The 25,891-nt window shown below is 40.4% G+C and overlaps 2 protein-coding genes across 3 annotated transcripts in view; one reads left to right on the top strand and one right to left on the bottom strand.

Annotated features, from left to right (window-relative positions):
- ARL6IP5 (ADP ribosylation factor like GTPase 6 interacting protein 5) overlaps nt 1-9,443 on the top strand; it is a 21,687-nt gene extending 12,244 nt beyond the window's left edge. The window contains exons 2-3 of the mRNA XM_054482742.2: nt 5,219-5,436; nt 7,843-9,443. Coding sequence (XP_054338717.1) covers nt 5,219-5,436; nt 7,843-8,015 — 391 coding nt within the window. The 3' untranslated portion in view covers nt 8,016-9,443. The remainder of the gene's footprint in view (nt 1-5,218; nt 5,437-7,842) is intronic.
- Nucleotides 8,109-25,891, bottom strand: LMOD3 (leiomodin 3). Of its 2 annotated transcripts, XM_054482736.2 has the most exons (4): nt 25,802-25,891; nt 25,394-25,707; nt 22,001-23,368; nt 8,109-12,471 (listed from the first exon to the last, which is right to left on the bottom strand). In XM_054482736.2, exons 2-4 carry the CDS (start codon nt 25,682-25,684, stop codon nt 12,445-12,447), a joined length of 1,686 nt encoding a protein of 561 aa, XP_054338711.1. In that variant the 5' UTR covers nt 25,685-25,707; nt 25,802-25,891; the 3' UTR covers nt 8,109-12,444. The 2 variants fall into 2 exon arrangements, with proteins under 2 accessions (XP_054338711.1, XP_054338710.1); XM_054482735.2 differs by having other exon boundaries at nt 25,394-25,891.

Below are 25,891 nucleotides of genomic sequence, written 5' to 3'. Positions count from 1 at the left end.
ATCTCGCTCTGTCACCCAGTCAGGAGTGCAGTGGCACAGTCTCGGCTCACTGCAGCCTCCACCTTCCAGGTTCAAGCAATTCTCCTGCCTCAGCCTCCCAAGTAGTTGGGATTACAGGCACATGCCACCAAGCCAGGCTAATTTTTGTATTTTTAGTAGAGACGGGGTTTCACCATGTTGATCAGGATGGTCTTGATCTCCTGACCTTGTGATCCGCCTGCCTCAGCCTCCAAAGTGCTGGGATTACAGGTGTGAGCCACTGCACCCGGCGATCTTTGCTTTTCTTTACGGCTCAGAAGAAACATTTGGGTGGGTTATAGGTCAAAGTCAAGGCTTTGTAAAAGGGTTTTTTACATTCAGGAGCCTTTCCCCAATTTCATTTGTTCATTTGTAAATACCAGTTGTTTTATTCATCAAGGAATACATGGCCATTGAAAAAAATATGAAAATAAAAATAAGCAAATGGAAATAAACTCCTCTTATCCTACTATACTGTAGTCTTTGGTATAATTTTTCAATTTCTCTAAGTATCTTTTTATTTTTTAATAGAGACAGCATCTCACTCTGTTACCCAGGCTAGAGCGTAGTGGCACCATCACAGCTCACTGCAGCCTTGACCTCCTGAGCTCAGGTGATCCTCCTACCTCAGCTTTCCAAGTAGTGGGGACTGTAGGTGTGTGCTGCCACACCTGGCTAATTTTTATGGGGTGTTTTTTTTTTTTTTTTTTGGAGAGATGGGGTTTTGGTTTTGCCATGTTGCCTAGGATGGTCTCAAACTCCTGGGCTCAAGCGATCCATCTGCCACCTCGGCTTCCCAGAGTGCTGGGATTACAGACATGAGCTACCACACTGGCCTAGAATCTTTTGTGATGCTGGGAATTAGATATGTTAATCTATAAGAGTTTCAAGGCCTCTTCATTCACTCTCCACTCTCTACAAACTGCTGAAGGGGATTGTGGTTTTGACTCATCAGATTCTTTCCTTCCTCAGGCGTATAAGGAAATTTTTGTCTTTCCTAGACAAATTCCGGGGTTATGTCAGAAGACAGGGCATAATCCAGATAAAATAAAATAGAAAGAAAGAAAAGTACAGAGAGGCCAAGTAGACCCAGGTAACACAGAACCAAGAGGGAGGGGAAGACGGCAGACAGAATGGCACATGTGCTGGGTATTGGGGAAGCTTAGGGCACTGGGGTGCTACAGACTAGCACAAGAGGATCTGGAGGATGAGCAGAAAACCAGGGTTTGGATCGGAGAAGGAACAGCTTCACTGTGGTTCATGAACTGAAATTCCATTAATGTTGTTGGCAAGATGGGACAAGTAGAGATGGACTTTTGCGGTTGGTCTGTGCCAAGCGGGGGTTGTGGGTTGGAGAGCAGCTGCTTTTATATTTTTGTATTTCCTTTTTTTATATATTCATTTTATTTCTGATTATGAAATAATATACTAATTATAGAAATTTCTATTTCTTTTTTTTTTTTTTTTTGGAAACAGAGTCTCAATCTGTCACCCAGGCTGGAGTGCAGTGGCGCAATCTCAGGTCAATGCACCCTCTGCCTCCCGGGTTCAAGTGATTCTTCTGCCTCAGCCTACCAAGTAACTGGGACTACAGGTGCCTGCCACCATGCCTGGCTAATTTTTTTTTTTTTTTTTTTTTTGAGACGTAGTTTTCCTCTTGTTGCCCAGGCTGGAGTGCAATGGCACCATCTCGGCTCACTACAAACTCCGCCTCCCAGGTTCAAGCAATTCTCCTGCCTCAGCCTCCGAGTAGCTGAGATTACAGGCTCCTGCTCCCAAGCCCAACTAATTTTTTGTATTTTTAGTAGAGACAGGGTTTTACCATGTTGGCCAGGCTGGTCTTGAACTCCTGACCTCAGGTGATCTGCCCGCCTCAGCCTCCCAAAGTGCTGGGATTACAAGCATGAGCCACCATGCCCAGCCCAGGCCCAGCTAATTTTTGTATTTTTAGTAGAGGTGGGGTTTCACCACGTTGGCCAGGCTGGTCTCGAACTCCTGACTTCAAAAGATCCACCCACCTCGGCCCCCCAAAGTGCTGGGATTACAGGCTTGAGCCACTGCACTCAGCCTAGAAATTTCTACTTCTGAGCTATCTAACTTATATGATAAATCTACCTAACAGACAATGCATTATGTATTACAGTTGCTTTTACCCACTCAATATGTAATGTCTTCCTATATTATTAAATGCACTTCAATGTTTTAAACATAGCTGTGTATACAATACCACAGTAAATTGTTGGCCATATAGGTTGTTTCTGAAAGTTTTTAATCATAAATACCACTAATATCAATACTGTTACAACTCAGTCTTTGCATTTTTAATTCCTTAGACTATATTCTGAGGAGGGGATTTATTGGCTTGAAGGATACAAGTATTTTCAAGGATTTTGAATGAAATAAGCAACTTATTATTGTAGAGTTTAGTTTTAAATTATGTACAACTGGCTGGGTGCGGTGGCTTATGCCTGTAATCTCAGCACTTTGGGAGGCCGAGGGGAGTGGATCACATGAGGTCAGGAGTTCGAGACCAGCCTGGGCAACATGGTGAAACCCCGTCTTTACTAAAAATACAAAAATTAGCTGGGCGTGTTGGCGGGTGCCTGTAATCCCAGCTACTACGGGGGCTGAGGCAAGAGAATTGCTTGAACCCGGGAGGCAGAGGTTGCAGTGAGCCGAGATCGCGCCTTTGTACTCCAGCCTGGGCAATGAGTGAAACTCCATCTCAAAAAAAAAAAAAAATTATATGCAACTACTCTTACCACCGTTTAACTTTGTGCATCTTAATAGAAATTTTTAGCTTTTTCAAAGCAGTTTGACATTGATTTTATCCCTTAATTTCACCCATTCAGGTGTGAAAAGCTTTCACTCTTAATTTTAAAATGTTCAAAATTCCTTTTATGTTTCAGTAGGCAGAAACAGAGCTAAAATTTAAAGGGATTTTTGAAAAAGAATTGTGTTTATCCTGAATATGAATCCCAATATGAGCATGAGTTCTTCATCTCTTCCATTTCAGAGAAAGTAAGCTCTTGGCATCACCCTCCCTTATCCTGTCTTCCCCCATCCCTTATTTCAAATCAGCAATGTTACTATTCAGGGCATGAGGAAAACACACTACCATCTGTGTCCTTCCCAGGTAAAATCCTCATTAGCCTCTAGGGTAAAAAATTAAGTAACTCATTGTACCAGCCCACCACAGAGGTCTTGTTAAGGGTTTTGTATACACAAGTGGATTGGGGTGGGTGACTGTAATGCCAGAAACTTTGTCTAAATTTCTTCTTATTATTATCATTATTATTTTGAGACAGAGTTTTGCTCTTGTTGCCCAGGCTGGAGTGCAATGGCGCGATCTCAGCTCACTGCAACCTCTACTTTCTGAGTTCAAGCGATTCTCCTGCCTCAGCCTCCCAAGTAGCTGGGATTGCAGGCATGTACCACCATGCCCAGCTAATTTTTGTATTTTTAGTAGAGACGAGGTTCCACCACGTTGGCCAGGCTGGCCTTGAACTCTTGACCTCAGGTGATCCACCCACCTAGGCCTCGCAAAGTGCTAGGATTACAGGTGTGTGCCACCATGCCTGGCATAAATTTCTTCTACATAATGTGTTTCCTCCATTATCAATAGTAGTGTAATTGCTATCACATACTAAACATTTGGCTTATATAAGAATGAATCTGGAACTGTGTGCTTGAAAATCTGCATTGGTAACTCATCTCCTAATGATACTTTGGGCATTTTAAAACACTTACAATGAACTGTCTATGTGAGGAGTCATAAACTCAAATGCCTCCATGGGGCAGGCAGGTTATGTAAGAGAGCGATTCAGGCCAGCTATTAGAAAAACAATGATTAGACTGGGCATGGTGTGGCTCATGCCTGTAATCCTAGCACTTTGGGAGGCTGAGCTGGGCGGATCACTTGACGTCAGGAATTCAAGACCGGCCTGGCCAACATGGCAAAATCCTACTTGTACTGAAAATACAAAAAATTAGCTGGGCGTGGTGGCATGTACCTGTAATCCCAGTTACTCGGGAGGCTGAGGCACAAGAATTGCTTGAACCCAGGAGGCGGAGGTTGCAGTGAGCCAAGATCGTGCCACTGCACTCCAGCCTGGGTGACAGAGCAAGACTCTGTCTCCAATAAAAAAAAAAAACAAAAACAAAAACAATGATTAATAGCACCTCACTTTGGGCCTCTGTGTCCATGATGCAGTAGAGAGCAGTGTGGACTGGGGCTCAATGGAGAGTATTTATTCTGTCTGAATGAGAAGGCACTCAAGCCAGCTGTTGACATGTGGGAAAGTGGGCCTAGCACTGTTAGATTTTCTTGTTCCAGGAGAACAAGAAATCCCAAGTTTTATGGATTTTTTTTTTAACACATGGATTTCAAGTAAAATTTTTTAAAAACACTGTACAGGCCAAACAAAAATGTGACTGTGGACTGGATCTAGCCCATGGAGTCCATTATGTGGCCCGTATTCTACATTCATCCATCATGAGCTTCTTTGAGGATTTAAATAAACCTTTAGAGTTAAGAAAACACCACCTACTGTGTACTAGAGCCCAGGATGTATGGAAGCTAAACATAGTACCTTCAAAAGAAGTTTTAGTCTTCAAAATTGTGGACCTCTGATGAGCTACTTTGATGGGAACTGCTTGGGTGTGATCTCAGCTGCACTTTTTTTTTTTTTTTTTTTTTTTTGAGATAAGGTCTCACTCTGTCACCCAGCCAGGAGTGCAGTGGGGGAATCTTGGCTCACTGCAGCGTCAACCTCCCAGGTTCAAGCGATCCTCCCACCTCAGCCTCCTGAGTAGCTGGGAACACAGGTATGTGTCACCACGCCTGGCTAATTTTCATATTTTTGTAGAGATGGGTTTTGCCGTGTTGCCTAGGTTGGTCTTGAACTCCTGGGCTCAAGTGATCCTCCCACCTCGGCCTCCAAAAGTGCTGGGATTACAGGTGTGAACTACCATTCCTGGCCTTCGCCACCATTTTCTAACCTCTGTGCCTTAGCTTCTTCATTTGAGAAATGAACTAATAGTACCTCCTTTATAAGGTTATGAGAAATCAAATGAGACAATTTAGATAAAGTATTAAAGTATTAGTAAGTTCTCAATAATTGTTTTTACTCCTCTTTCTCCTTTTGCTACTTCTATTGCTGAACTAGTCACCCCTCATTTTTTCTTCCTCATATTTCAGGTTTCTGAGTCCCTTCAACATGATCCTGGGAGGGATCGTGGTGGTGCTGGTGTTCACAGGGTTTGTGTGGGCAGCCCACAATAAAGACGTCCTTCGCCGGATGAAGAAGCGCTACCCCACAACGTTCGTTATGGTGGTCATGTTGGCGAGCTATTTCCTTATATCCATGTTTGGAGGAGTCATGGTCTTTGTGTTTGGCATTACTTTTCCTTTGCTGTGTAAGTGAACTTGAGTTTTTTCTTCCATCATCAAAAAAATGTAGGAGCAATTATCCAACGGGAATTCCATAACCTGTTTCTTATATGTGTTGGCATGTCAGCAAAAGTGTCAGAATTTTCTAAAACAGCTTTCTACTTGTTATCCAACTAGACCCAGATAACACAGAACTGAGATCAAGAACTATGAGGTCAAGGCCTCATAGTTCATTAATTCCACAAATATTTGTTGGGGCATCTGCTATGTGTCACACATTCTTTTTTTGTTGTTGTTGAGATGGGGTCTACTCTGTCACCCATGTTGTGGTGTTATCTCAGCTTACTGCAACCTCTGCTTCCTGAATAGCTGGGACCACAGGTGCGCACCCAGCTAATTTTTTGTGTTTTGGGTAGAGATGGGGGTTTCACTATGTTGCCCAGGCTGATCTCGAACTCCCAGGCTCGAGTGATCTAGCTGCCTTGGACTCCCCAAGTGCTGGGATTACCGGCTTGAGCCACTTTGCCCAGCCGTGTGTCATACATTCTTATGGGGACACAACAGTAAACAGAACAAAGACAAATCCCAGGTCATACAGCAGGAATGTGGCATAACCTGCACTAGACTCCAGATTTGTCGAATAAGAGAGTCTATTCTTAATTTTTAAGTGCCATTCCTATTGTCCTGACACAGGAATGAATGTATTTATTATTTGGAAGTAAACTATTTATTCTCCACTTGCTCAGGAGATCATAACTAGTGTTAAAAGTTTGGTAAGTCTATGGGAATAATTGGCCCAGAATGTAGGTACTAAATACTCAGATTCTGGTGAAGAGATCTAGATATTCTCTAAGTTTTACATGAATTATTTACTAAGACTCCAAACACTTGAAGCCTGAAATAGAGAAGAAATAAAATCCCAGCCTAATCAGAAATCTGATTAAAATTCTAGTGTATTAAGTGACAGGCACATCCCTTTAACTTTCAATAACATTTGACATGTGCACTTATTCCACTAAATGAAATTATTTCCTTATTTAGGGCTTTGTTAGATTAAGTCCAGAATATTTATGGATACATCCCATACCCTGTTGGATAAAATATCTGAGCCAACAAATTCAGACATTTATGGAATTTTCTTCAGGTTTTCTGTAGGTGCTTAAGGCTTGGTATTTCAATGATACTATTTAATCAAACAGCTTGCTAATTTTAATACCTTTCCACATCAGAACCTGAGACAGGCCAGTGTAATGAAATGTATCAGAGGTAGACAGCTAAGAGTCCTGATTTCTATTCTTAGACCTGCTGGAAACCAGCATGTGATTTGGACCAGTCATCCTATATGGGCTGTAGTTCACTCATCTCTAAAGTAAGGAGATTAGGTGAGTGATTCCCAAACTGATAACTGTGAGAAGCATTCAGGATACTTTTTAAAAATATACATTTCCCAGCCACATCTTTATTTTGTGGGTCAACAGTGGTACCCAAGGATGTTATGTTTTTAGAAAGCTCCTCACCTATTTCTAATGGATGGTCTAGGTTGAGATCCTCCAGATGAATCCACATCAGGGTTTTTCAAAATGAGGGTCCAAGATCCACCTACATCAGAACCAGCTGGAGTGATTATTAAAATAATGAATTCTGGAGCCTTCCCTCAGTTGTAACAGTCTGAATTTGGGGTGGTGGAGACCAGGAATTTGCCTATTTAACAGGCTCTCCAGGTGATTTGAATGTACGTGGAAGTTGTAAAACCACTGGTATAGATCATATGGAGAGAGGGTTACCTGTTTAAAATACAGATTCCCAGGCCTGTCTCTTTAAGGCTCAGGTGGAGGAGGTCCAGGAAAGGGGACAGGGAATCTGTCGTAAAATAATCAAGCAAGTTTGGAGAACGGTAGGCTATAGAAACTCTGTAAAGCCCTTAGATTTTTACATCTAGAATTCTATACCCAACACTTTGGGTAAAGCCTCTGGGAGGCACTTTAAAAGTGGACTTTACTCACATGCTCCTGCAGGGAACAAGATACAGATAATCCCTGAATCAAGCAAGAGTTCTTTTCTGGAAAGCCTTGGGTAAGTTGATTTTTAGGTAGGATGGAATCTCGTTGATTCACTCTGAATTTCAGGACATTTAAGTAGCATCTGCAAGGTGATGATATCAGTGTGTGAAGGAAAGGGTGTGGCTTCCAGATAATGGTCCTTCCTGTTGAATGCAGCATTTTCCTTTCATGCACAAAAAATACTATGTATGACTTGATGGAGAGCTTTACATAAAGTCCAAGGAGCCATTTGAAGGCTTGCATCAATTCGAAGCAGACTGGACTGTAGCTAACTAAGGCAGTTTACTAATAGAGTGAAGAGAGGGAGTGTAATATTGATATGGCAAAAGAGAATTGTTGCTTTGGTGTTAACCAGGTGTCCCTTCTCTGCAGTGATGTTTATCCATGCATCGCTGAGACTTCGGAACCTCAAGAACAAACTGGAGAATAAAATGGAAGGAATAGGTTTGAAGAGGACACCGATGGGCATTGTCCTGGATGCCCTAGAACAGCAGGAAGAAGGCATCAACAGACTCACTGACTATATCAGCAAAGTGAAGGAATAAACGTAACTTACCTGAGATAGGGTTGCAGCAGAAATTGAGTTGCAGTTTGCCCTTGTCCAGACCTACTTTCTGCTTGCGTTTTTGAAATAGGAGGTGCACGTACCACCCAATTATCTATGGCAGCATGCATGTATAGGCCGAACTATTATCAGCTCTGATGTTTCAGAGAGAAGGCCTCAGAAACTGAAAGAAAACCACCACCCTCCTATTGTGTCTGAAGTTTCACGTGTGTTTATGAAATCTAATGGGAAATGGATCACACGATTTCTTTAAGGGAATAAAAAAAATAAAAGAATTACGGCTTTTACAGCAACAATACTATTATCTTATAGGAAAAAAAAAATCACTGTAAAGTATCAAGGCAATACGAGTAAATGAAAAGTCTGTTAAAGTAGATGACATCATGTGTTAGCCTGTTCCTAATCCCCTAGAAACGTAATGTGTGGGATATAAATTAGTTTTTATTATTCTCTTAAAAATCAAAGATGATCTCTATCACTTTGCCACCTGTTTGATGTGCAGTGGAAACTGGTTAAGCCAGTTGTTCATACTTCGTTTACAAATATAAAGATAGCTGTTTAGGATATTTTGTTACATTTTTGTAAATTTTTGAAATGCTAGTAATGTGCTTTCACCAGCAGGTATTTGTTGCAAACTTAATGTCATTTTCCTTAAGATGGTTACAGCTATGTAACCTGTATTATTCTGGACAGACTTATTAAAAAACAAACAGACAAAAAATAAAACAAAACTTGAGTTCTATTTACCTTGCACATTTTTTGTTGTTACAGTGAAAAAAAAAATGGTCCAAGAAAATGTTTGCCATTTTTGCATTTAGTTTTTAACTGGAACATTTAGAAAGAAGGAAATGAATGTGCATTTTATTAATTCTTTAGGGGCACAAGGAGGACAATAATAGCTGATCTTTTGAAATTTGAAAAACGTCCTTAGATGACCAAGCAAAAAGACTTTAAAAAATGGTAATGAAAATGGAATGCAGCTACTGCAGCTAATAAAAAATTTTAGATAGCAGTTGTTACAACCATATGCCTTTATAGCTAGACATTAGAATTATGATAGCATGAGTTTATACATTCTATTACTTTTCCTCCCTTTCTCATGTTTTTATAAATAGGTGATAAAAAATGTTTTGCCTGCCAACTGAATGATTGCATAGATGAAGTAGAAACATTTAGGTTTCTGTAGCATTAAATTGTGAAGACAACTGGAGTGGTACTTACTGAAGAAACTCTCTGTATGTCCTAGAATAAGAAGCAATGATGTGCTGCTTCTGATTTTTCTTGCATTTTAAATTCTCAGCCAACCTACAGCCATGATCTTTAGCACAGTGATATCACCATGACTTCACAGACATGGTCTAGAATCTGTACCCTTACCCAATATGAAGAATAAAATTGATTAAAGGTTTTTTTGGTGAGACTTTATTTAATGCACATCTGTCTTAAATACCTGAGAAACTTGGCGACGACCCTATAAACAGTGAAGCAAACACTTCAGCTGTTTCAAATACTGTTTAGTAAAGCTTGAATACTTTACTTTATTAACTTGCAGCCGGAATAAAACAATTCTAGTGGGATCCTATTTTTAAACATGGCATGAGTTTTATATACATGTTAGCCCCTTCCATTTTCTACAAGGTGAATTCTGCTGACAAAATACAATAAATTTGGAGAAACTAATAAAAAAAGATACTTGTAATTACTAATGGCCAGTAGTCAATTCTGGAAGGGTAATAATAGAAAAATATAACATATAAATGTTGTAAATTATGATTACATTTGAAAAACAAGCGAAAATCTGCAACTAAGATCTTTAGGGTTGGGTGGTAGAAAAAGCATAATGTGAACTGCTTCACCTCTTTGGGCAAAACCTGTGTATTGAGGCCATAAGCTATGAAATTGGATCATCTTTTCTTCTTGTATATCTAAGATAAAAACCCTCTTACAGCACATTTTGAAATTCCTGACTTCTTTATTAATACTGTGGCTATACAAACAAATGCATAGGGGCTTTCTAGAATTTTTTTTTTTTTTTTTTTGAGATGAGGTTTTGCTCTTGTTGCCCAGGCTGGAGTGCAATGGTGCAATCTCAGCTCACTGCAACCTCCACCTCCCATGTTCAGGCGATTCTCCTGCCTCCCAAGTAGCTGGGATTACAGGCATGAGCTACCATGCCTGGCTAATTTTGTATTTTTTTTTTTTTTAAGTAGAAACGGGGTTTCACCATGTTGGTCAGGCTGGTCTTGAACTCCTGACCTCATGTGATTCACCCACCTTGGCCTCCTAAAGTGCTGGGATTACAGGCATGAGCCACTGTGCCGGCCTAGAATTTCAACTACTAATTTACATTAAGCTTTTAATTATGTTTAAAGTGCTTTTCCTATCAGAGTTTAGCCTCTTAGATGTAGTATGTGCTAGACACTTAAAGTTTTGTTTGTTACAGCCCTTTCTTAGCTATCCTGCTTTGTATGCAAGGATGTTTTCTAGAAATATTGAAGGGTGAGAAAACAAAACTATCAGCCATTGAAAACTATATTTAAATTTGGATACTTTTGTACATACTAAACTATCTTAAAAAAAATAGAAACACCATATTTCTTTCCCATGGCTTTTAATGTGCCATGGGAAATAATCTGCCAAATAATGTGTTGTTTTTAAGTTTGTCCCAATTAGACCTATTCTCCCCTAGCCTGTTTGGTTTGATACATGCCACTTATGATAACATAAAAGGAGAAAGAAGGCAGGTGCCAATTATTTACTCAGGTAAAGAAGAGAGAAAAGGCACCAAAGCTTTTTATTTATTTATTTATTTTTGAGATAGATGGAGTATCACTCTGTCACCCAGGCTGGAGTACAGTGATGCGATCTTGGCTCACTGCAACCTCCGCCTCCCCAGTTCAAGCCATTCTCCTGCCTCAGCCTCCTGAGTAGCTGGGATTACAGGTGCCTGCCACCATGCCCAGCTAATTTTTGTATTTTTAGTAGAGACGGGGTTTCACCATGTTGGCCAGGCTGGTCTCGAACTCCTGACCTCAGGAGATCCGCCCTCCCTGGCCTCCCATAGTGCTGGGATTACAGGCGTGAGCCACCGCACCTGGCCCAAAGCTTGATTTTCTAATTTCTAGGGTTCACACTACTTCTATTATTACAAAAATCTCAAATTCTACGCACCCAGTGGCTAGAATGAATAATTAAGGCCTCTAGGAACTTGGAAGAACGACAGATTGGAGTTGTCTGCAAAGTTTCTTATGGAGGACACAGGATCTGACACGGGAGTTGAAGACTGGGTAGGACGTTCATTAATGGAGAACGGGAGGGAAGTCTCTTGGAAGGGTTAATGCAAGCAAAGGCACAAGGGTGTGCACGAGGATGTTTCATCAAGAGGAGTATAAAGGATTTGTGGGCGATGAGACAGGATAGTAAATTGGGGCCAGGCAATGGAGTGCCTTAAAGAATAAGATAAGTAGTTCAAGTTTAATCCTGTAAGCAAGTTTCCTTTAAAATATGTTTGAGAGTGATAAAATCAGACTTACAGAGTAAACATATATGAGTGTGTGTGTGTGTGTGTGTTTAGCCAAAACCAAAAGCTTGTCAATAACTATACTGTGTAAAATTTTTTTTCTATAAAAACAGCATGCTGTCTCCCATTGTCCCTCTATATATGAAAACTTGCTGCCAGGAAGTTTTCATATATGCAGGGTTTACTTTCCCATTACTTTTCCTAGTGACACTTAGTTTTCACCATGTTCTGTGGCTTACGTGTTCTGCCCCTCACAGGTACCCCTATAGAAAGAATAATCCAAAACACCAAGGGAGTCACTGAGAGAGAAAGCCAGGCAGGGTGGGAAACTGAAAATCTCCACTGATTCTGCAGAGAAGCTCTAAGGAACAATCCTTTCATTTCAAAGCATCAGAAGGGCCAGGAGCTCAATTCATCCTTCACATTTTCCATAGGTTGAAACATTATTTGTTCCCTTTAGGATACTATGTGATGAATTACAGCAGAAGAGATGGAAGGAGAAAAAAATGGGAATACAATAGTTAACACTTGTTATATTTATTATTTACCACAAGAAAACAATAATAAAGCAAATGTTTGTTTAAAAAAATTTTTTTAACTTCTGCTTCTGGAAATATGACTCTAAATTTCACCTAAGTCACTCAAATTGATTGCAAATAGAAAATATTGCCTCTGAATATTATATTTTATCTCCTTCCACCTTCCTCTTCAGCCTCTACTTTTCCATGGCCCAAACATTCTGCCTTTTACAAATACCCTTATCAGATGGTAGCATTGTTCCCACTTCTGCCACGTAGATCCTAAAGTATTGCTGCTGACATAGTCTCCACGCTGTAATCCAAGAGTCACTATTTCCATTTCTTGTTCTTCTAGATGACTCTGTTGCCTCTTACGCCAGTTCTTTTGGCAGTTGCACCTGCGATTTAAGCATTTGTAGAAACGGGGGAAATTAATCCTGGAAATTTAAGAGCTTTGCAGTAAAAATTACAGAATTTACATGCCTTAAAAGATACAGAATAGGTTTTAAATTCTGGCCAAAACACCCCCAAAGTCAAGATAAAACAAGAATCATAACCACAGCCACCATTTATTGGACATTTACTAATGCCAGGGACTCTTCCAAGGGCTTTGAGCACGTGGCGAAGTACATCATGGAAATAAGAGGGCAGGTGCCCAAGTTGGCCTGGGTTCAAAGACTGCCACTAGCATGTAGTAGTTGTGTGGTGTTGGGCATCAGTTTTCTCAGCTGTAAAATGATAATAATAGTATCTAATTCACAAGGCTATTATACAAGTGAGTAATCCATGTTAACACTTTTTTTTTTTTGAGATAGAGTCTCAGTCTATCTTCCAGGCTGGCGTGCAGTGGCACCATCTTGGCTCACTACAACCTCCAACTCCCGGGTTCAAGCGATTCTCCTGCCTCAGCCTCCCAAGTAGCTTGGATTACAGGCATGTGCTACCAATGCCCAGCTAATTTTTATATTTTTAGTAGAGACAGGGTTTCACCATGTTGGCCTGGCTGGTCTCGAACTCCTGGCCTCAAGTGATTCACCTGCCTCAGACTCTCAAAGTGCTGAGATTACAGGCATGAGTGCCCGGCCTAACACTTATTTTTAAAACAGTATCTCATTACATCCTACAAAAGCCTTGTAAGGAGAGAAATGGCTCAGAGAAGACGGTAACTTGCCTAAGATCATACAGCTAGCAAGTGGCAGAGCAGGATTTGAACCAGGACTGCCTGATTTCAGTGCTCATTATTATATACTGCCTGTAAAAATATCACTATAAGAATATAAAATATATGTTCTTTTTAAAACATGTCTTTCCTCTTTGAAGCACACTCCTAATCTGAAGGTCAGAAATATTTAAACATGAAATATAAGCCAGGCAAGGGGGCATGCGCCTATAATCCTGGCTACTCAGGAGATTGAGATGGGAGAATCACTTGAGGCCAGGAGTTCAAGTCCAGCTTGAACAACAAAGTGAGACCCATCTCACTTTGTTGGGATTTTTATTTAATTTTTTTTAGACAAAGTCTTACTCTGTCACCAAGGCTGGAGTGGAGTGGCATGATCCCAGCTCAAGGCAACCTCTGTCTCCCAGGTTCAAGCGATTCTCCTGCCTCAGCCTCCCAAGTAGCTGGGACTACAGGTGCATGCCACCACACCCAGCTAATTTTTGTATTTTTAGTAGAGACAGGGTTTCACCATGTTGGCCAGGCTTGTCATGAACTCCTGACCTCAGGTGCTCCGCCCACCTTGGCCTCCCAAAGTGCTGGGATTACAGGTGTGAGCCACCGTACCCAGCCACCTGATTTTCTTAAGAGTTTTATAACAAGGCTGGGCGCAGTGGCTGATGCCTGTAATTCCAGCACTTTGGGAGGCCAAGGTGGGCGGTTCTCCCGAGGTCAGGAGTTCAAGACAAGCCTGGCCAACATGGTGAAACCCTGCCTTTACTAAAAATATAAAAATTAGCTGGGTGTGGTGGCACGTGCCTATAAACCCAGCTACTCAGGGAGCTGAGGCAGGAGAATTGCTTGAACCTGGGAGGCAGAGGTTGCCTTGAGCTGGGATCCCGCCACTGCACTCCAGCCTGGGCAACAGAGACGCTGTCTCAAAAAAAAAAAAAACTATATATATATATATATACACACACATATATATACATATATAAAGCATCCCCCAAGACAAAAAAAAAAATTATAAAACAACGACAGAAGTCCAACACTGCAAACCCACTTCATACTTCTGCCTCATAGGAAAACCTTAAGGACAAAGCAAGTTTTTAGAGGGTTTCAAGTGTCATTGTATCTTAGGAAAGTAACTCATCCGTCATGTGTGTACCTTCCAGAGGACACTGAAGATGCCCAGTGTCCCCTGGGCATTTGTATAACAATGACTAGGAATGTTTCTCCCTGTATTGCTAATGTCCACCTGCCAGTTTGATGAACCATTTTGGTCATCTGCTATGGCTTCTCTTGCAGCCAGTTCTCGGCCCACAGTCTTTGGCTAGGAATGTTTTTCCAACATCCTGCCCACCAGAGAGGACCTTTGATGTGCTGCTGCCTGCCAGCCTTCAAGCCAAGGGAACTTCCATGGCTTCTGACCCTCTACGTCCCTTGTGCCAGACTTTGAGAAGAGACGGGTATGACTGCACCTGGCAGGGCTCTCCCATGGAGAACACCAGTAGTTAAGAGAAACCATGAGCCAGGTATTTAAAATGACTGTAAAGCTGCAATAAATAGCTAAAACGCTGTGTTCTTTGTATTATGGAATGGAAAAAGAAGAATTTTATATAAGTTATTCCCTGTATTTGTTTATATATGCATGGAAGAGTTCCAAAATAATATTTTAAATTAAAAAATTTTTAAATTATTTAGAGAGATGAGGATCTCACTGTCGCCCAGGCTGGAGTGCAGTGGTGCAATGATAACTCAATGCAGCCAGGCCCTCCTGGCCTCAAGTGATCCTGTTGCCTTGGCCTCCCAAAGTACTGGTATTACAGGTGTGAGCCACCATGCCCAGCCCAGAATAATATTTTAAAAAGAAAATGTGGCACTCACCCAGAATAGTAAACCCAGACACATATTTACTTATTTAAAATATGACCAAACTGGTAGTTCAGATCACTGGGGAAAAGAGGAATGAGTCACTAAATGATCACTGGTTAACTATTTGGAAAAGAAATAATAAAATAGCCTTCTTGCTTTCTACTGACTTTAAAAATTAACGCTTTAATCTATCCATAATATCAAATATTTTTTAAAAACCAAAAACTATAAAAGTTGCAAGAAAAGGCAGGCACACATTTTAATCATTTTCAAAGAGGCCATTTCTAAGCAGAATACAAAAGGTAGAAATCATAAAAATAGCTAGATATGATGTTATAAAAATGTAAAACTTACAAACAGAAGAGAATCAACTTGTGTTATTAGTAGGGAGCCTTTTTCCCCTTTGCTTGTTAGTTTTCAAAGAAAGTATGTCTAGTGTGCTCGTGTGTGTGTATGTGTGTGTCTAGCATTACAGAGTGCACACATATGCATACACTCAGAGGCTGGGAGGCAGGGCAAGTGGGAAGGTTGGTTTCAGCACAGGCTATTTAATTTGGTCTACCTGTATTAAGTTACTGCTCTGGACCAACACGTCAGTGGATGTCCAGGACAGAGATGAGCAAGACCTGCTTTGAAGAACTCAGAATCCTGTAAGGCTCAAAGTCTTTGCACCACTGTGGCCAGAAGGGCTGTCAACCTGAAGCAGAAAGTGGGAGGTGCTATAAAAGAGGTGTGGACAAAAGGTAATGGAAATATACAGGCAGAGTACTCCTGATGTTTTGTTGTAAGAAGTAGCATTTGAGTCAAGCCTTGGAAATTGGATAGATTCTAACAGAGATAGAAGAAAAGGTAATTTGAGGCAAAGGGTGGTACGGAGGCAAGAAAGCAAGGCCCTTCAGGGAAGATAGCAGCAGACATGGTTTACCATAGATGTCACAGAGTCGTGATTGTCAAATGTGGTCCCAGAATAAGCAGCAGCAGCATTACCACGGAATTTGTCAGAAATGCAAATTCTTAGGCCCCAGCTAAGACCTACTGAGTCAGAGACTCTGTCAGTGGACTCAGTAATCTGTATTTAGCCCTTTAGGTGATTTTAATCCACAATAACATTTGAGAATCACTGTATGGACTTTAGAAAAGTGTATAAAAAACCTTTTTCCCCACTACACATTAAAGGCAAGCAATTCTGGTTTATATAATTCCTGGATTATACGTGCTCTTGATGAGCTTGAAATGTTACATTGCTTTTTTCCTATGGAGGCTCCCTTTATAAGAATCGTAACATTTACAAAGCTATGATCTATGTTTGGCCTTGGCTCTTCTAGATCATCCTGGTTTCTTTATTGGAGGCCCCAAAAACGGGGGAGGAGGGGTCGAAGGAAAAAAAGGAGTAGAAGGTAACCCTGGAGTTTTAGACCTGAAAGCTTGACAGAATGGAGATAAGACAGAAAACCGGGAACTAGAAACAACCACAAGGCCTAAAAATGAGCAGCTTGGTTTGGGGACAGATTGAATGTGCTAAGAAAACCCTGAGTGATCTAAAGGGAAAGGGAGAATTGGGAATTGTTCTAGATTGTGTGACAAGAGAAAGAGGAGAAAATTTCCTATTTTGTGATGGGAAAGAGGAGAAAATTACAAAAGGATAGAATCTAGAGAATCTGGCTAAAGAGAAAGAAGATCTCATAAATGCAGCAAAGAAGAAATGGCCAGTGATGAAGATGAATGCTGAAGGGTTTGTAAACTTCAATTCTGTAATCATAACAACCCCTAATGTGTCATGGAGTCTTTTGATGTACTAAGGCTGCCCATGATATTATTATACTGAAATCTTTCTGGAGGAAAATTTAGCAATGGCTTTAGCCAACTGGATGGGAGCAGTCCAGATATACATGAGTAAGCCTGAAGTGAAATTGAGTGAATGTTAAAATAGTTATCTTGCGTGATTGGCACAGAAGCTTGGATATGATACAAAATGCAGCTGGCCTCAGGGAATTAGACAGTTGCTGCAAATGGGATTTCATCTCAGTGAAAAGTACAAACACTCATTTGAGATGGTAGGAGTGAGCAGACCACAACATTTTTGAAGATGAAAGAATATCGCACATTTGTCAGGGAGGGATAGGCCTAAACCAGCCTAACATCTTTGTGTTATCATACTGACTCAGCTTTATTAACTCATAGGGAAATGATTTAGTCATTACCTAATAAATTCAGTTTGTTAGATAAGACAAAGATTTTTAAAAACATAGCTAAAAACAACAAGAGCAAACTAAAAAAATTCTATAGAAGCCAAATAAGTCATGTAAATGAGTGAAGCATGCCAGGTACAAAGCAGTAAGGGCAAAAGAGAAAAACTAGAGGGTCCATGAGCATTCTCAAGGATGAAACCTATGCATAGAAACAGCTGATTTTTTCCATGCAAGTGCATTGTGGCCAGATCTGATGTTCCAAGTGGTGCTAGATATCTGGAATTTTTGCATGTGACATTCAAAAACTTACACAATGATACCCAAGCCAAATAAAGCGGGCCTGCTTTACCTCATGCTTTACCAGTTTTCAATACCTGGCCCACGGAGTAAATTTCTTTTAAATCGAATTGAATGGGTAATTTCTCAGAGGAGGAAGCATTTGAGCAAAGCAAGTATATGGATTTTCCTTTATTTTTTGCCAGCAACTTCATTTCAGGTATCCCAGGCCAGAAGCGTGGGGTAGGGAGAGAATAAGCATTAATTTAAAATTTTTGAGACAGAATCTCGCTCTGTTGCCCAGGCTGGAGTGCAGTGGCACCCTGTTGGCTCACTGCAAACTCCACCTCCCAGGTTCTAGTGATTCTCATACCTCAGCCTCCCAAGTAGCTGGGATTACAGGTGAGCGCCACCACACCCGAATATTTTTGTATTTTTAGTAGAGATGGGTTTTCACCACGTTGGCCAGGTTGGTCTCAAACTCCTGGCCTCAAGTGATCGAACTCCCAAAGTGCTGGGATTACAGGCGTGAGCCACCGCACCCAGCCTAAAAAAGAATTTTAAAATACACGTGCTCTATCAAATACAAAAGTAATATTTCCAAATCTATAAGGAAAATAACTACTTTTATTTTTCACACAGGGTCTCACTCTGTTGCCCAGGCTGTAGTGCAGTGGCACAAACATGGCTCACTGCAGCCTTGACTTCCTGGGCTCAAGTGATCCTCCTGCCTCAGCCTCTTGTGTAGCTGGTACCACAGGTGCATGCCATCACACTAGGCTAACTTTTAAAAATGTTTTGTAGAAACAGGATCTCACTTTGTTTTGTTGCTCATGTTGGTCTTGAATTCCTGGGCTCAAGCAATCCTCCTGCCTTGGCCTCCCAAACTGTTGAGATTACAGGTATGAACCACCACTCCCAGCCAGTAACTACAATTTAAAAAAATTTTTCTGTCGAGCATGGTGGCCGATGCCTGTAATCCCACCACTTTGGGAGGCTGAAGCGGAAGGATCACTTGAGCTCAAGAATTTGAGACCAGCCTGGGCAACATAGTGAGATCTCATCCCTACAAATTAAAAAGCAAAAACAAATTAGCCGGGTGTGGTGGCATGCATTTGTGGTCCCAGCTACTCAGGAGTCTGAGGTGGGAGGATCACTTGAGCCCTGGAGGTTGAGGCTGCAGTGAGCCGTAATTGAGCTACTGCACTCCAGCCTGGGTGATAGAGATCCTGTCTCAAAAACAAACACACACACAAAAAAAACTTTTCTAAGAAAAAAATTTGTTTCTGAATGATGTTCTCGTTAGTAACATCACACACACACACACACACACACACACACACAGAACCCCACAAGGTTTCAAAACTGTGTTTTAATTTTAACCTCATTCTTGAAAATCCATGGATTTGGAGGGCATCTGTCCCAAACCCCCAAAACCCTTCATTTCACCTCTATCAAGTGAACATTGTCTTGTCTCATTTGATTGGCTAAAACTATCCCTTTCTGCTGGGATTTTGTGACATTACCATTTATAGTGTTTACTGTATTTTGAGTCTAAGATGTATATTTTGGGACATTTCAACAGCTCTGAAATCAGAATGCATCTTAAAATCGATGGTGTTTTACAATAGTTGGCTGGAGACCCAAGTGCGAACACATCATAGCTATTCATACTATTATTACCTCCATTGAGTCAAGTGCCCTGTTGATACTACACACACAGATGTATTGCCTCTTAAAATAGCTTTTAAAGAAAGATAAGTAAGCAAATGTGGTAAAGTGAGACGGGTATGCAAGAATTCTCTGTACTACTTTTGACCTTCTGTAAGTCTAAAATAACCTCAAAACAAAAGAAAAAAATTAAAATATCTTTTAAAAGATTATACTGTGTTTTGGCTTTAAAGCAGAAATTTATGGTACATGCAGAAAGGCACAGAAACAGAGTGCTGGGAAGCAAACTGATATTAGTGAAGCAAATTTTCATTAGTGCAAGGAGGCATTTTCATATTTTTCTTGCCGAGTGTTTTCCGGGACCAAATAGATGAAGTTATGTGACATTTTGTAACTGAGACACATGCAAACAGATGTCTGTCACAGGCCAAGCCAGGCAACTGAAGGCAGGAGAAATTGCCAATCCTTCAGAAAAAATGAAGCCATTTCAAAACCGAGGGTGATATGCAAGATTGTCATTCAAAAAGCATGTCAGAGTTCACTTTGCGGCATGTTTTTCTTGAATTATTTTTTTTAAACCTTTTGAATTGATTAAAACATGAAAAATGCAGTGCTCAGTGGGGTGTTTTATTCTTGCAATTATCATCATGAGTTTATTTTAATGTCTTTTGTTCTAGACTCTAGACCCAAAACTGTAGTGTTCTCAGTTGAGTAAAAGGCAGAGGGGCTGAAAAACTAAACCTACGCTGTAAGCTGTGTGTGCAGTCGAGATTGAACCTGATTTACCACTATATCCCCAATCCTTCTCATCTGCCTGACATATATATTTGTTAGATTAACAAATAAGTGAATGGATAGAATGGAACTGACCCATGAAAAATGGATTTGCTCAGCAGAGCACTCAGAAGTCAGGGAGTTGGTTCAGATGCTCTTTTGAACTTCATTCCCTCTTCTGCTCCGAACTTACATGCCACCTTTAGCACAGATGTTTTTTAAAAGACGTCTCATCATTCTTTTCAGACTGTTCTTTTCTGAATGTACAGCCACCAAGGTGGCTTGAATATTCTTTGTCAATGACTAGTTACTGGAAAAGTTGTAGAACTAGTTTCTCTCAAACAATACCCCAATTCATTCCCAGGGGAGTTCTGGCTGTCCAGAGAAGAGCAGGTGCAGAAAGTCTTGATGTTGTGCCCAAGGGCAGGCAAAGAACCATTGTCTGACCTCATGTGACCTCCAGCGTTCTCACCCTGGCCACTGCTCCAGGAAGAATCAGAGCCTCTCTAAATCATAGAAGAAAGTCAGCTTTGATTTAGAAGAATGGGCTATTGATAATTCTCCATTCTAGGAGTTGGGAATAAGGACCATACATATGTGAAAGACTAGCAATTATTTCAGAGTATCAAGCTCTTTAAAGCAGAAAAAGAGCAAGCATGCATAAAAATTCAACATGTTTTGAAAAAACATGAATCTGTGTAACAAAATAATATACTGACTATCCTGTCAACATAATCTCGTGGCTATATTACAGGAGATTTTAAAATAATGTAGTTAATTATCAATCACCTGTGGCCACTGAACACATCTTTCAACCTCAATAAATGCCATCATAATAATGACCAAAACATCTTCATTACTGCAACTTAAGTTGCAAGGAAAATAACTTTTCCACTTGGCAGTAATCGTGGATCATGGTAAATAATAAATTGAAATAGTGATTTTAAAACTCCATGAATTCACTTTGACACCAACCTGAAGTTCAACATTTATCTGCCTAAAAAGTGAGCAATACAAATGCAATTTCAGACAGTCTCTCTTCATCTACTAAAAAGAACTGTTTCTATGCATTTTGGAAGCATTCAATTATCTACAAACGACTGGCCCAATTTGGCTTTTTTTTTTTTTTTTTTTGAGATGGAGTCTCGCTCTGTCACCAGGCTGGAGTACGGTGGTGCGGTCTCGGCTCACTGCACCATCTGCCTCCCAGTTTCAAGCGACTCTCCTGCCTCAGCCTCCTGAGTAGCTGGGACTACAAGTGCCTACCACCATGCCCAGATAATTTTTGTATTTTTAGTAGAGATGGGGTTTCACCATGTTGGCCAGAATGATCTCGATCTCTTGACCTCGTGATCCACCTGCTTTGGCCTCCCAAAGTGCTGGGATTACAGGCACGAGCCAACGGGCCCGGCCTGGCCTCATTCTTAGTTATTCCTCACTATAGGATCCTGGGGATCTCTGAGTGTCAGCTCCATTGTGGCTGGAATGGTGTTCTTTTGAATATGCACTTGAAGAGGTCAGAAGAATGAGGTGAATTAAAGCTTGACTCTAGACTCAGAACCGGGTTTCAATGTCAGCTCTACCACTTCCTAGCTGTATCTCCTCCACATGTTATTAAATTCTCTAAGCCTCAGTATCATTTTTATTAAATGGGGAGAATAACAGTATCTAGCTTCTAGGGTTAGTAAGATGATTACATGAGTTAATTCATATAACAACTCCAGCCTATAGTAAATGCTCCCTAAATGTTAGCTGCTAATATCATTGTTACAGAAGTCATATAGGCGTACCTAGATATGGGGTGCTACAGGTGTACATCCTTAGGGATAACAGTAATTTAGTTCTATTGGTAATGCTCATTGGCTTCCCCCAGTTGGTCTCAATTAGTGAGTATCCCCTTATGTTAAAACAAATAGGGAATAAAGTTGGGATGCATTTACTATGGAGGGTGCTCAGTCACCATTTCTCTCTCCTTCTACTTACAGGTTTAAGATAGGCGACATTGCTGTGACGAATGTCGTTTAGCAGCTGATCTCTGGGAGTGATTTCCACCAGTGGGGGTGGCCTGTTTCTCGGCACTGGCTTGAGCGTTTTGATGACATCTTTGAGGTTGGTTTTCTCGGGTGGTTCTCTGGCTTCCGGCATCCGAGATTTGCGCTGGATTCTCTTCAGCTTCACCACCCGGAAGGAGTCAGGGTCTGTCCTGTACTTCGGGGCCTGCGATGGCTTTTTCATCATTTCACTACGTTGACTAAAGGGGACGTTTTGGGGGTTGGGAGGCCGAGGCGGTGGTGGCTGGAAGAATTCCTGCATTCTGGAATCTGGCATGGGTCCTCCCAACATCTCCCACATCCCAGGGGGCAGCCCCAACCCATTCTCTAACATGGCTATCAGCTTCTTCTGTTCCTTGATTTGCTGCTGTTTTTGCTCTTCCTGTCGTTTCTGCCTTTGTTTATCCTGATTCCTGGTGAGCAGATTAGTGACCACCATTCTGGGACCCGGAAGCTCAAAATGGTAGCCCATCTTCAGGAGAGTGTTGTTTGCCTTCAAAAGCCTGGCTATTTCCATTTCAGCATGGTGACCCAACATGTGCCTCTGATTGTGAAACCGAAGCTCAGTTAGCGTCTCATTAAACTGGAGACACCTCATGATGGCCACAATCCCTTTACCTGTGATGAAATTGGACTCGATGTTGAGAGTGGTGATGCTTCTATTTTCACGTAACATGTTAGCCAAGGCAAATGCTACATTCTCATCTGCACCCACATTGGCTAAACTGAATGTTTTGATGTGCTTGTTTTTCTTCATTGCATTGACAAAGTCCAATAACATTTCTTTGGGGATGTTTTCAATGTTGTTCAGGTTGAGTTCCTTCATGTCAGGATCATTTTTCCTAACTCTCCTCAAGCTTCCATCCAGGTCTGTCTGGTTTCCTGAAGGCCTTGCACTTACCTTCAAAAAGCTGGTATCTAGAGCTAACTTCTTAGGATCTAATTTTGATATTTTTTTCTCACTTTGTTCTTGGGCCTCTGGTCTGTCTCTCTGTTCTTTGAATGCTTTGTCAGTTACCTGCTGGCAGTTGTTCTCACAATTTCTAATTTGTTCCTTTGTTTTGCCTTCCTCTTCTCTGTTCATTTCTTCACTCTCTTCAGCATCATCTTCTCCTTCATCATCATCATCATCATCATCTTCTTCTTCTTCATCTTCTTCATCATCTGTTTCCTGGACATTGCTGCTGCCCTTTGATTCTCTTTTATTTGCAACTATTTCATTATTGAGCTTTTCTTTTAAATACTGGGCCATATTTTTATTACATTTGTCTATTTCTTCATGCTCTTCTTGAGTCTTTTCCTACAAGAGAGGTTTATGAGGGTTAAAATACACAGCAGAGAAGAAATATGAAGTAGAGCATCAGCTAGTGGAGATAATAGAAATGCTTATTTAAAAGAGCTGGTTGCTATTTTAAATAATGCTTATTTAAATAACTGATTGCTAAAAATGGATGGTTATCCCATCCCATAAATTAAAATGAATACTAAAATGAAACCTTATTAATTTTGTTTTAATATTCTGTACTTTTTAACGGAGGTTAATTTCAGAAGCAGTTAAAAATTGTTTTGAAAACCTCATAGAATTGTTCATGGATACACTGAAGCCTTGATTTTGTATATACCAAATAGGCATCTAGTACCCAACAGTACTGAGTCAGGGCAATAATTTCCTTATTATTCCAATATATTATAAATGTGATATTATAAATATATTAGAATAATGAAATTATTGCCCTAAAATTAACATTCCTACAATGTCTACTAATCTAGTATAGAATGTACGTGAACTTCCTCTGAGAACATAACATAATGTATGGGAAATTAGATACGTCTGAGATTTTGGAATATATATATTTAAAAACCTCAATTTTGATTTTAAATATATATATACACATATATACATACATACATATATATATATATACATACATACATACATATATGTGTATATTTAAAACCTCAATTTTGATTCTATTTTTTCAGTTCTTTGAAAACTGCCATGGTACTCTGTCTGGGACAAGTTTACTATCCCAGTTTCTTTTGAAAGAAAGTGCCTAGGAACCAGGGCCAGCTGTAAGATGAAACAGGATTATGCAAACATTGAGAAATAATTGCTTAGTCTGGGAAATAAAATGGGCCTTTTATCAATAATATGCATTAGATTCTTGCGCATCAATTATAATGCTTTTCTATGCAATATGTGTGCCTCATAGATATCATTTTGAAAGCCAATATAGCAAGTTGTGACACAGGTTCATAGGTCAGAAGAGACAGTGACAAGTCACCTTAACCACCTGAAGTCGTCACCACTGCATTTCTCATCGTGACCAGAAGGGGGAGCCAACCACCAAACTGTTTAAGTTATACCAGAGGAAGGAAAAAAATGTTGCAAGTACTCATTTTTACCCCCTGAAACTGGCTTTTCATCCATTGATCTCCAGTTGTAAAAAAATCTGCAAATTGTACCTTGAACTCTACCCTGATCAATCCAGCTGTTTCTTTTCTTAATCTTAGTACATGTTTAAACCAATTGACAACTTTCCTTAATTACAGCCAGCGTTAGAGTAATTTAACAAGATGTATCTTTGTCAACAGGCATAACCTAAAGAGACTTTACCTAGGAGGCATCTCTGTCCTCTTTCTGTTAAGTCATTTTCAAGTGGAACATTAAAAAAAATTATGCTCATGCACAGTAAGTTTGCAGAGTCAACAATTCTAGCTTTCAGGTTTTAGAAAGTGAAGAACTAGCTTCAAAACCACTTAATAGCCATCGATTTCTAAATGTCATCACTGACAGCCAATACATAGTAATAATATAAGACATTTTCTGGTTATTCGACTTGGTTTAATTGCAGGGTGTGTGGCCAGACTTCAGGAGGACTGAAATGTTTGACACTGTGTGCGAAACACTGCATATGTTTGGATGTGCCAGAGAGAGAGAGAGAGAGGCTACAGAGCTGTCATTAGTTTCTCAAAGGGGCCTGCAATAAAAAAGAAAGTTAAGGACAACTGCCTCTGGGTTATGAGTTAAGTCACTAAGTATTGTGGCAATAGAACACAGGCTTTCTGACACAGCAAACCCGACAGCAATTTTTAAAAAGAGACATTTGCAAGAAATTACCCAATTTTCCCCTTGTAAATATAAATTTAAGTGTTTCAGAAAGTTCCAGTCTGGAGTAGGATTAAATATTATGGTTTAATCTAGATATGGCAAAAACAAAGCAGAACCAAACCCTGGAGTCTTGAGAAATCACAGTTACAACAGGGACCCCTAACAGCCCATCCCAGGCAGCCATTTCTCGGTTGTACACAAATCTCTGGTTACCTCGGATTTCACAAAGGTGACGGGAACTCGTTCATCTTCCAACATGCGCCTGGATGCCTTTTCCCAATACATATAATCAACAAGAGATTTATGATTGAAGTTTCCTGTTGGTGGCTTGTCAGTTTGATCTTTCTGAATCATTCCCACGGGAAGGCTGGGGTCAGGGGCCATGACTTCCATTTCCGACTGCAGTTCTTTCAGTTCTTCAGCAGACAAGTTGGCCAAGATTTCATCTTCATTAATCTCATCGAGAAGTTCTTCTTGATCTGAATTTCTGCTGTGCTCTGACATTATTTTTTCTAAATATTATTTTACTAGAAAAGAAGAATAATCAAAGATGATTTTTAAAAAGAAGGAAAAAAGCCTCAAGAAGGTCCCCCTGTTAACAAGTGTCCCAAGTTAACACACCCTTGAGATATTTTTTTTTTTCCCAGGAACCTCAGTGGTTTGCTGAGCAGCTAGGAGTGATCACAGCTAAGCTCTTGCCGGATCTATATT

Source organism: Pongo pygmaeus, chromosome 2 (assembly GCF_028885625.2).
Source record: "Pongo pygmaeus isolate AG05252 chromosome 2, NHGRI_mPonPyg2-v2.0_pri, whole genome shotgun sequence".
NCBI lineage: Eukaryota > Metazoa > Chordata > Mammalia > Primates > Hominidae > Pongo > Pongo pygmaeus.
This window is presented reverse-complemented; position numbering and strand designations above follow the sequence as displayed.

What these genes read in the sequence shown, in the direction of transcription:
- LMOD3 (XM_054482735.2), bottom strand. Translation starts at nt 25,684, where the DNA reads ATGTCAGAGCACAGCAGAAATTCAGATCAAGAAGAACTTCTCGATGAG. An exon ending in TCACCTTTGTGAAATCCGAG is followed by an intron (nt 23,369 to 25,393) that starts GTAACCAGAGAT and finishes CCTCTCTTGTAG; the next exon opens with GAAAAGACTCAAGAAGAGCA. An exon ending in ATGTCGCCTATCTTAAACCT is followed by an intron (nt 12,472 to 22,000) that starts GTAAGTAGAAGG and finishes CTTAAATCGCAG; the next exon opens with GTGCAACTGCCAAAAGAACT.